Here is an 11,114-nt window from a genome sequence, read left to right as displayed (position 1 = left end):
CTTCCTCCACTTCTCTGCTCAGGGTTTCAGCCACTGCAGACTCTACTGCTCTCAACTAGACCAAACGTTGTCACTTAGAACCCCCTCAAGTCTGTCATGAGACATTACTGATAGTTTATCATCAGTACCTTCCAGATTGTTTATTGTCTCGAATATAAATCAAATAAAACCAAAGATATACTGTATCAAAAATAGAAAAAATATTTATATGTTCCAAAGACATAAATACTTTTGGAAATCTGGCTTCTTTTTTTGAAGTGTCGTGTCCATTTTGTTGAGTGAGACTCTTTGCAGACTCAGAACTGCCAGAACAGTCAAAGTCAGAAGATGATGTGAAAGCAAATACATAAAAGATGACAATTTAGGGTCCAAGCAAGAGTTTCAGTTTACAACTGAGATCAGCCCAGTCTGGAAATGAGACTGATGAGAGAAGTGGGTTTATATCAGGTTATAAGAAGTGCTGAAGAGATCCAGTGGTCACTGTAATACTGTCATAAAAACATCTCTGTTGAGAACATACTCAAGCTACGCTGACAAAGTAAAATGGTGCTCAGAAAGTGGAACAGATGATTATTAACAGAGATCCAGCATCCAAGTGAACACACACAAAACTAGCTCAAATCCAGTGGGCTTTCACATGACATCTGGTGTCAGAGGGCACTTTTGGGAGCCATCACAAAGAGACTAGAAAAACACCTCCACTGTTTTACAGCTGTTTAAGAAACACAGATTTAAGAGTTTTACCAGAGATTGCAAATTGAACTAGGGACAGACAATAGGCATTGTATTTCCACAATGCTCCCTGCTTTAACTATCAGCAGGGCAAATTGTATGCTGAAGAAATGAAGATGGAAGTCACTGGGGTCTAAACATTCAGTGCTTTACACCGGGGAAAGGGGACTGGTTTCTTGAAGGCAGGTTATTCTGCTGAATAGTGGAACTTGAAGGGTGAAGCGTTTCACAGCCCAAAGCCAGGGAAAGCCAGGGAAAGCCAGGGAAAGCCAGGGAAAAGGTCGTGGTGTCACTGAGGGAGGCACCTGCCTCCAGAAGCACCAACACGAAGAAAAGTTGGGGACTTAAAACCTGTTAGAAAAATGGAAAGAAAAGGCACAGGAGGAAAATCAGGGGGGAAAAAGAGGCTCCAGACCACCCGTGTGCTGAAGGCAGGACAGGGACTGGAGGAGTTAGTGCAATTCGGAGCAGAGGGCTGGGAAGGGAGTCTGAAGGAAGTTCAGACCCGTTCTCCAGCGTGTCATCTGGGCAGCAGGCCACAAGGAGGAGCAGTGCACCCACCGATCCCAGCCCGCTGCTAGCACCAGCCTGGAACAGAGGTTCCAGCTTCTCAGGAAGACCTCCGGGTACAAAATTTTCAGGATGGAGGAGTGGGCTCCATTCAGTATCTTCTCCTCTGTTTTTTGTTCCCCTTTCTTTTCTGTTCCTTCTCTTTCCGGGCTCCAGCCGTGGTAAATGTAATGCACTGAGCATCTAAAAAGTCCAGCAGCTTTGCCTTGGAAATTTTAATGCCGTTCTGTTTTAGCTCTGCGTGCAGCTCAGCCAGCTCAATTGGCTCATAAAAGAGAACCTTGTGGTACAGGGCTGTGTTGGAACGGATGTAGCACCTTACTGCCTCCAGCTTTTCTTCTTCCCGAGCTGCTGCCTGAGATGCTGGAAGCTCCTCTTCCTCCTCCTCAGATGCAAAAGCACAGGCTTCAAATCCATTCACAAAAGAACTAAAAGCAAGATCAAGTAGAGCAGAGACCAAAGAAAGAACAGGCCATCAAGGACAGGACCAGAGCTCCCCAAATCCCTGGTGGCCAACCCCTCTGACCAGGATCACAGACTCTCCCACCAGCACCCACAAACTGAGTGAAGCAGAACATGGCACGTGTTCTGCAAACTTCCCCATCCCAGAGGTGACAGCGCTGGCCCAGCCCTGGAGCTGTCTGGCATTCCTCACTGCTGACCCACAGCACCAGCTGCTGCCATACTGTGGCTGTGCTGTCCTCTCCCTACTCTAGCTGCAGGCTCTCAGTCAACACTGAGTGCTCGTTGTCACTCTAACTTGCAGAGACCAGATATGCCAGGTTTGGGCCTTACCCACAAGGAGCCACAAGCACTTTTGTGTTCTGAGAACAGCCCACTGGGAATTAGACTAAAAAAACCCAAAGCTTGTTTCTTTTGTAGGAGCGTTGTTGATCTTCAAATGACATGCCTAAAGAGGTGGCAGGGCCACTGTAGGCCACATGGACACTCACCTCTTTGTTTGCCATGTTCCCAGCTAATCTCTGTCCTGCACCATTGACTGTTTTGTTCAGTATTTTATTCCCTTACCTCTGTGAACCAAAAGAAATGTCGCTTCCATCCACTAAAGAAATGGCAGACTCCTGAGATGCTGAGAGCATTGGCTGCTCGCCATCAGCTGCCAGTGACCGTATCTCTGGAGATACAGATGACCTTTTCTGCTCTTTGGCTCCTTCTGGGTGACGTGTCATTTTAGTTCCCTCCTTGGGTGCTGCACAGCCTGTTTCACGGGGTCCAACAAGGTCATCATCAGCCCTCCTCACAGGGAGCACTGAAGAAGCCGTAGCAACCCGCTTCCTTTTGCCCACAGCCCTCGAGGCACTGGCACGCTTTCCACCTGCAGTCCTGTCTGCCTTCGACTGCCTAGAGCGTTTGGCCAGGGACTTCTGTGAGGGAGGTTGGGAAGATGGTATTTCATCCTCAAAGTCAGAGTCCACGTCCTGGTGAGTATACTGGAATATCTCCTTCAGCTTCAACACCATCTGGCGTTTTGGGAGAGCACGAACTCCAAATCTGAAAGAGAAAGGTGGGAGCTTAGGTTAAAATAATGCTGCACCTTCCAATGTCACAGCTCAGGAAGGGGCTCAGGCCAGGAAGTCCAGTGGCCAGCTGGAAGAGTGTGACACGACCTCAAAAAACACTGACTGGAGCTTCACCAAGGTTTCCCTTTCAGCCCAGGAGCTTTCTTTCACACTACCTGTCAGCAAGCTGCTGCTCATAAAGAGATGTACTCGTGGAGGTAATGCTAACCTGCTCAACTCCTTCTTCAGCTGCGGGGTCTCCATGAGGGAGTAAGCTGGCATCGGTGTCATGGGAGTGCTGGGAGACTTGTCCTTCTCCTGACAGGGAGGTTCTGCAACAGATGGAATTACCATGATCACAGTTAGTACAGAAAGGACTTAAAATGGCTGGTACCTTCCTCTCTCACTGCCAGATACATACAATAATTAAGCAGCACTACTTTTCTGCAAACTCTTTTACTTATTAATCAGCTTCCTATTGAACAGGACAGTCAACACTTTTTTTCTAAACTGAGCTTTATTGACTAAATCAGAAAACAGCTTAAATTAAGACATATGTCACATCTGAATACGAAGCTCATGCAGAGCTTTGTTAGAACAGACAACTTTTCCAAGGCAGTTAAAAAAACCCAAACATGTTTACTGAATTCTGTAACGTGGTTCTTCTCCCAGGAAGGAAATTTCATAATAGGGACTTGATGCAGAAGAAACCCAGCAAGTCAAGCTTCTGGGGTCCTGAGTTAGATACTGATTTAATGACACCAATTTACGGATACTGTGAAGCACAGTTAGTCTCACACATCATGTTCTAAACACCCATTAAACTAATCACTTAGTATGGCATAATTAATAATATATTTAATTAGATACTCTGAGACAAAATACTGGTCTTAGATGGAAGGAACCACACAAGGATATGTGCTGGGCATGCAGAGGTCTGTTGCAAGGGCCCAGAACCAGCAAACAGAAGGCAGCACAAGACAGTGCAGCAGCAGCTTGGGAGGAAAGCTTGCAGGAAGCCTACCCACAGGCAGGGATAGTCACCCAGCGAGGCTCAACACAAGGACACCCTCTGCATCTCTGCCACTCAGTGTGTCACTTACCTGATGTCCTCATTAGCACAAGCATAGCTTCATGAATGCATGAAAAGCAAAAGCCTGCAGAGCACTGCACCCACTACTACTGGGAACAAATATCTACCAGCACGCGAGCTGAAGCCTGGGTTTTGTTCTGTCTTGATTAGGTTTTTTTTCCTCCAAGTACTGTAGCTTCTGCAAGGACCACCATCACTATCAAAGAACAAGTGTGAGTGAAACCCAAGAGGTTATGCTCCAGGAATCCCACGTTTAGCTATGCTCTCTCCCACATCAGAAGACGACTGTACCTTCTTTGCACCTGGCCCTGACAACTACTTCAGATGAGGAGGCCAAAAGACAATTTCAATGTATCAAGTGAGCAGTGACCATTTAAAATGCAAACAGTTTAACCTAGTTAGATGAATTGATCATTACACGCACTCACATGGATCAATACCAACACATGCACCCACCAGGAGTCTTCACAGGATCTGTCTGACAGGCACCTGCTGCAGCTGACAACCTCTGCGACAGAGGAAGCATCTCTGGAAATTTATCATCCTCCTCTTCTCCATTCCAGTCATCCCAGATTTTGGAGTCCAGGTAACTTGGTCTACTGGCCACTGATGAACATGCCTCAATAGGACTCTTCTCAAGACAGAACAAAGTTGTTCTTCTGCCAACAGGACTTCCTCGAAGAGGGGTACTGCCCTTAATCTCCTGCGCAGGGACTGGGCTCTCCCACTGGTCACGCCACGAGTCAGCTTTGGGGGTGCTGGCAGTGCTGGTCTTTGCACAGCTGACCTGTCTGGAGTCCTGGCTGTTACCTCCGACTGGTGACAGACATTCAACGTGCCAGCAGTCATCAACGGGGATTGGGGGCTCGTCACAAAGCAAGACGCTACTACCCACGGAAGGCAGGCTTATTTCCTTTTCACTGTCCTCTATCTCAACCACACTGATGTTTGGTTTATCTTCCAATGATTGTTCATGGCACAGAGGCTCAGGTCTGGATAAAAATGAGATCTCAGCACATTTGCTTTTTATGTTGATGTGACCAGGTGAGAGAAGAACTGGATCCACTGGGGAAACTGGTGGGGAGTTCTTGGAAAACGATCCTGCTGCTGGGCTGCTGGAAGGGCTCCTTTCACTGACTGAGGTCTCCGTAGGCAAATGTCTGTCTAACAAGGTTGTTTCACAAACTTTTATTAAATTTCCAGCCATTTCATGGTTACTGTTTCCTGCTGCTAAGTTCTTTGTGCTGAGTTTAGATCCTGAACTTTTTAAAGAATTAATACTTGTGACTTGAGTCTGTGTAGAGCAACTTCTGCTTTTGCTCACAACTGGTGTGTCTGGCACTAGCCAGGAGCTGTCTGTAGCTGAAGACATTTCATGACCAAGTCTTTTTCCAGGGCTCAGGTTTGGACTCTGTTTGCTCTCCATACAAGCATCTGTTTGTCTGCTGAGAGGCAACTCGGTGGACATCTTCACATCACTACTTGTATGCACCGTATCTGTAATGCCACAGGAGAGCTGGGTAGACCTTTGCTCTGTTTCAGTGACTGGTGAGTTATGCTCAGGCTCTGGTATCTCAGGACCTTGTTCTACGTTTGCACATTTCGGTTGCCCAAGGATTTCCATTTTCTTCAGAGGAGAGCCTGACTCCGGAGACTTCTTGTCTTCTTGTAACTCCATTTCATCACCAGAAGATAAAACAATAACATCACCCTCCTTGTTCCCTTGAGTTACAGCATCCTGAGATCTGATGACTGGTGATGACAACACTGGGACATACATGTGCTTGTTTAAGTCAACGTCAGGAAGTTCTGCTGGAGAAATTGTGTTGTTGTTTCTTGATGCAGTATCCAGCTCGTTGGCTTTCTGAAAGGGTATTTCATCAGATGGCAATGATTCTTCCTCTTTGTTTTCTTTTGGTGTTGACACATGTTCTCTGGTAAACTTTCTGTCTGATTTTGGAGATGCAGGTGAGGAGCCAACAGCAGGAAAAAGAGGCACATAAGGTTTGGGAGAAGGACACCTGTAAAAACCATTCCTACGTGGAGAGAGGTCTTTTTGTGACTTGCTGTACAGGAGAGAATCATTAACATCAATGTGTTTTTCACTAGGAGCCTTTCCTGATTCTCTGATACCTTCTTTCACCGGGGAAGGCTCACAGTAATCTCCCTGAGTCGCAGAAAACAAGCGTTCATAACTTTCATTTATATTAGTCTCACCATGGAAGCTAAGAAACTGTTTTTCACAGTGATCTGCCCCATCATGTGAGACCTGAGATGACTTGGAATCCTTCACACCTTCACATCTCCTGTCGGTCTCTCCTTCATTAGCAGTGGCACCATGGGATGCTGCGTCCCATTTTTGAGGTTGACTGTGGTGAGGCACAAAAGTGAGCGGAGCACTCACGCTCTTGCACCTATTTATATTCTGCATTTTCTCTTGTGCAGATGAGTCACATTTAGATCTTTCCACACAACTGTCATCCCCTAAATCTTTGAAGTTGTTGCTTATTGAAGCAGATTCAGGTCTCTTTACTGCTTCCTCCTCAGTTTGCTGGTTCGTACCTTGGGCTGCCTCAGTATCACTGCAGTTGCTGCAGTCTGTTCCCTCCCTCACCTCTGTTTCACCTTGAATCATCTTTCTCTGAGTTGCAGCAAACTCATAGATTTCCTCCAGCTCCTCTTCACCTACCCCATTGTCATCTTCCTTCTGGCATTCAGAGCTCAGCATACCTTCTTCCTCATCTTCACCCACCCACACTGACTTCAGGAGGTCTTGGAAATTCTCAGCTCTGTCCTCACAATCTTTGTCATCCCTCACAGAGATAAGATCATCTTCTGAATCCACTCCAGAAGATACCTGACCCTCTCCAGGGTTGTTTTCACACTCTGACATCAGTTCCCTCACACCAAACCTGCAAGGATATAATAGTGATGTTAGTATTTTCCTCCTCCAATATTTCTTCACTATTTGGCTGCCTGATCACTCTTGTGAGCCTTGTAAAGAATCTGCACGAGGAGAATTTGCTGCTTTCCTAAGAAGTAAAAGATCCAGTATACTCCTAAAATCCGGAATTCCCTTTTCCAGGTGTCATTTATATTAAAGCATCAGGCTCACTCTTCCTTTTTTATGTTTGAGACTGAACAGCTATATGACTGCACTAAAAGCCCTTTGCCATTTGCATTGGTGAGGGCCCCATGGAATGGCTGGGGCTGGATAATGTCTGTCACGTGGAAGCTTCATGGCTTTTTGGAGTGACAGGGCACCTCTCTACATACATTCTGGCAAGACCCAACCATTTCCCCACCCCCCATATCTCAGCAACTGCTCCTATTTCAAGCTCTTTACTTAGTGCACGCTTAGGATCATGACCAAGAGCATGGCTGACACAACATGTTAGCGTTCTATGCACCCAATAATATGAACTTGCAGAATATAAGTGCAATGCTTTGAGAAACACATATAGGATATGCTCAATGTCAGCTGTCAATAAAGATCCTGAGACAAAACTCTTGGCAAAAGTCTGCTAAGTGTATACTGAACACAGAAAATCTCACAGATATAACCTGAAGAGAGACTCATGGAAAAGATGAGGGTAGGATGTTCTTATGTTCAAGTTTCATTTCAGATTTAAGCAGAGGACCCTGGAATTTGTAAGCGACTAAAACTGCAATGAAAGTTAACAGGTTGGGGTCTGTGTGGCTGAGGGGATTCAAAACATGCTCACGATACAAACCTGGCAGCCAGAGCCCCCACCTGGGGCAGCACCCCAGCAGGGATGTCAGCATCAGCAGCGTAAAGGTATCGCAGGAACGCGCACGCTGCCTCTCCTGTCACGTCACTCAGCAGCACACGGCGTGTCGGTGCGTTCCCATCCTCCTCCGCTAAGAAGCCTTGGCTGTGAACCTGGGGTAGGAGGGAAGCAAACAAAGTCCATTTGCTGGGAAAGGAATGGCAACACCAATATCATCGTATCAGCTTATTCCTCTCATGCGCCAAAGTCTTGTCCTGGAACCAGGACCTGATGCCTCAGAGGGAATCTAAAGTGACCAGTTCTGCAGAGCTTCATATGGACCGTTTCCTTCCTGACCCTGCAGCTGTCAGCTTGGAGAAAATCTGACTACTCTTTGTCTTAGTCACACACATAAAAGATGGTCTTAGAGTTCTCCAGTTAGTTTTGGAATAAAATTACTTCCCAGAGCACAATTTCCAGAGTTATCTGCACCTCTCTACAAGCGAGCTTCCTCTGATCTGTTTTGAATTTACCTACTCTTGATGCACTGCCAAAACTCTGGTTCTCCTGATGTCTCACAGGAAAAGAGACACCGTACAAGATACTGCTCCACTGAACTGGACCGTTATCTGTGTGGGTCCAAGTTGATCACAGTTGATGTTTTGGCAAAAATGCATCTCCAGGATCAGTAAGGTCTCACTTCCTTTGCAGCCAAATCACACATTGTGCTATCTGAAACTGTCTCCAAAGTTAGGGGAAGCCATGCAACAGAAAACACGAGCTCCAAAGGAACCTCTGATTAATTACTCTCTCGTTAGCCAAAATCTTCAACAAAGAAGAGCACTCCCTCACCTATACAGAAAATAAACACAAAATGCTGTTCTGCAGGTAGGGACTTACAGGAAAACAACCCTCCCCACGAATCAAAGATACAACATGGAGCCAATCCCACAACTCCACCCACACAAATGATTCCTGCCCATGAGAACAGTGGATGGAAATGTCGAAGCCAGGCAAGAGTTGCAGGGAAATACTAAGAGAACATGGCTAACCTAATTGTTTTTAAAGTAATTCAATTTGCACATTTGCTAATAGTTGTGAAGATCCCTTAAAAACTTTCACATTAAGACTGCTGTATGGCATCCAGGAACTTGCTTCTCCTCAAACATTCATGGACCCCTTAGAAATGGTCTGAGTCACTTTGGGTGGAAACTACTGCCAACATGCAGGAGGATAAAACTAATTCCACCGTTTCCACAAGGGCAGCTTTAAAGAAAGCTTCCTTTGTTAGGGAGCTGGCTGTACGGACTGGCAGCAGCTCTGCGAAAGAGCAGAGTTCAAATCTTAGGCTCAGCTGCCTTTCACTGTCCCGACAGGAGACTGCATAGGAGCTGGGAACTGTTCAACCCAAAATGCTTCTGGGAACACAAGAACTACTTCACTAACCTTGCAAAAAGCACAGTTCAGCGCAGCTCTCTCCAAAGCAACTCTGAGAGTGACAAAACCTCTGTGTGGGTTGTTTTCAAGTACTTCCCAGAATCTCTCTACTCCATACTCAAGCATCCCAGACTGGGTGACAGGCAGGACACACCAAGACAGACAAAGCAGTTTGCACTTGCACAGGTACAAAAATTCAAGGGCAAAAACCACTTTGGAAGCTTGCTCCATTGCTCATGGGCAGAATGGAAGGAAGGATCCTTGCCTCCCCATAGTTTCCCCAGATAAGGTACCACGTTTCCCACCATTTTGTCAGGATTCTGGTTTCCTAAGCTGAAAAACCACTGCAGATCCAGAGGCACTTGCCATCAGGCCCAGCAGTGCCCCGTGCAGATTCTGTAGCATTAACTAGTTGTAGGTGTGGGCAGCCTGGGCTTTCCTGAAGCAGAGGAGGAAAGCACGTCAGCAGTACTTACAACTTGAACGGCCTGCGGACACCGCGCGTACAACACAAACATGTGGGCGTAAAGCACTTCCCCAGAGTCCACCTGGAACTGGACATCACTTAAGTGGGGGTTGTTGACCATCGCACTGAAATCTTCAGCCAGCAGCCTGAGAGAAGACTGGAACACAGAAGGAAAATGAAGACCCAAGTTCAGTTACAGCTGTCAAGACACTGCCCTGAAAAACAAGGAGGGGATAACCCGGTCTGTCAGCACTGCTGTACTGTGGGCGCCAGTCTGGGTGCACTGCCTTTGCCTTCTGAAGATAATCATCGGTATTATCAACTTAAGCTCTTCCAAACAACAAAATAAGCAAGTCTAACAGACATTTCTGGCTTTGTTTTCCTCCAGTTTTTCACAGTCTGGCAATTGTGGAGAAAGGGCACTCGTCCTGTATTCTACTGTACTTGTTCTGCCTTGTATGACAGCACATCATCCCTCTCAGATCTTCACCGCACCGTTTCCTGATGTGGTCTAGCCACTGCCTACAGTTGGCCTCTTGATCTGCTGCCTTCCACCACATTTTTAGGAAACTGTAATTTCCACTCTGACGGACTTGAACTCAATTCACTATAATTAGAGTAAAAGGAAAGAGGATGACTCAGGGACGGGGTAATGAGCCTTTCTTCTCTCACTCACTGTCTGGCAGTGACAGCTGAGAAGAGCAGCTTTGTAACAAGGGGCACACATAGAATAAAACTAATTTAGGTGTTGAGCTCAAAGGAATGTACATGCATGCTACTGAAAGCACTTTTGAAAAATTCCACTGGATTCTAAAAAAGAACCATAATTTCTATTCTCATTCTAGAACCCCTTGCTGGAATTTTGGGGAGGGCTGGTTGACTGAGCTGCCTGTGACTGGTTACTGGTGATGGTAGGGTCAGGCCTGGGGTACGCTGCCAAAGACAGCAGTGATGAACACTGGAGCTGTTCCCAGTCTGAACCCACCCCAGGCAATCTTCTAAAGGCTCAGATCCCTCTGGACAAGTGTTGTGCCTCTGGAGGTGGCCAGTGCTTCAGGGAAGTGTGAAATACCCTCAGCTCATGGCTGAGAGGCTCTCTGACTGTCAGTGGAAACCAATTTATAGTTAATATGCTAATCATTGACCTTGAGCTTTTCAAACCTACTGCAGAGTTGAGAAACTACAAGTTTTATTCCAGAGAACATCTGCATGAAATGCAGCTCCACCTGTAACAACACAAGTTTTATTTTATTAGCAGTTTTCTACATTAGCTCTGTGGACTATGGAAACCCAACCTTTCTGCTTGCTCCAGCACGTGTTTGTGAGCGGCCAACACTAATTAGCACCAAAACAGCAGCGCACACCAGAACACTTCTTCCAGGCCTTCATAGGTGGGCTAGAGAAGACTCTGCGTGTCATGGCAGTGTGGTGGACTGATCCCCAAGGGGAAGACAGGAAGCTTAGTCTGGAAACTAATCTGATGTTTCTTGCTCTCTTATTCTTGGCAGGTAGGATACCTGCAAGACAGTACCTCAGGAAGCCAGCAAACACAAACTCCTGATGCG

General features: G+C 46.4%; 1 protein-coding gene across 1 annotated transcript in view; it reads right to left on the bottom strand.

Moving 5' to 3' along the window:
* Positions 1–1,231: 1,231 nt before the first annotated feature.
* Positions 1,232–11,114, bottom strand: part of LOC104529485 (structure-specific endonuclease subunit SLX4) — a gene marked incomplete at its 5' end in the record, with an annotated part of 11,919 nt that continues 2,036 nt past the window's right edge. Inside the window, 6 exons of the mRNA XM_010173812.1 lie at positions 1,232–1,730; positions 2,332–2,814; positions 3,052–3,154; positions 4,372–6,827; positions 7,650–7,819; positions 9,560–9,706. Coding sequence (XP_010172114.1) covers positions 1,394–1,730; positions 2,332–2,814; positions 3,052–3,154; positions 4,372–6,827; positions 7,650–7,819; positions 9,560–9,706 — 3,696 coding nt within the window. The remainder of the gene's footprint in view (positions 1,731–2,331; positions 2,815–3,051; positions 3,155–4,371; positions 6,828–7,649; positions 7,820–9,559; positions 9,707–11,114) is intronic.

Source organism: Antrostomus carolinensis, unplaced genomic scaffold (genome assembly GCF_000700745.2).
Source record: "Antrostomus carolinensis isolate BGI_N321 unplaced genomic scaffold, ASM70074v2 scaffold49748, whole genome shotgun sequence".
NCBI lineage: Eukaryota > Metazoa > Chordata > Aves > Caprimulgiformes > Caprimulgidae > Antrostomus > Antrostomus carolinensis.
Note: the sequence above shows the minus strand (reverse complement) of the source record. Positions and strands in the feature narration are given on the sequence as shown.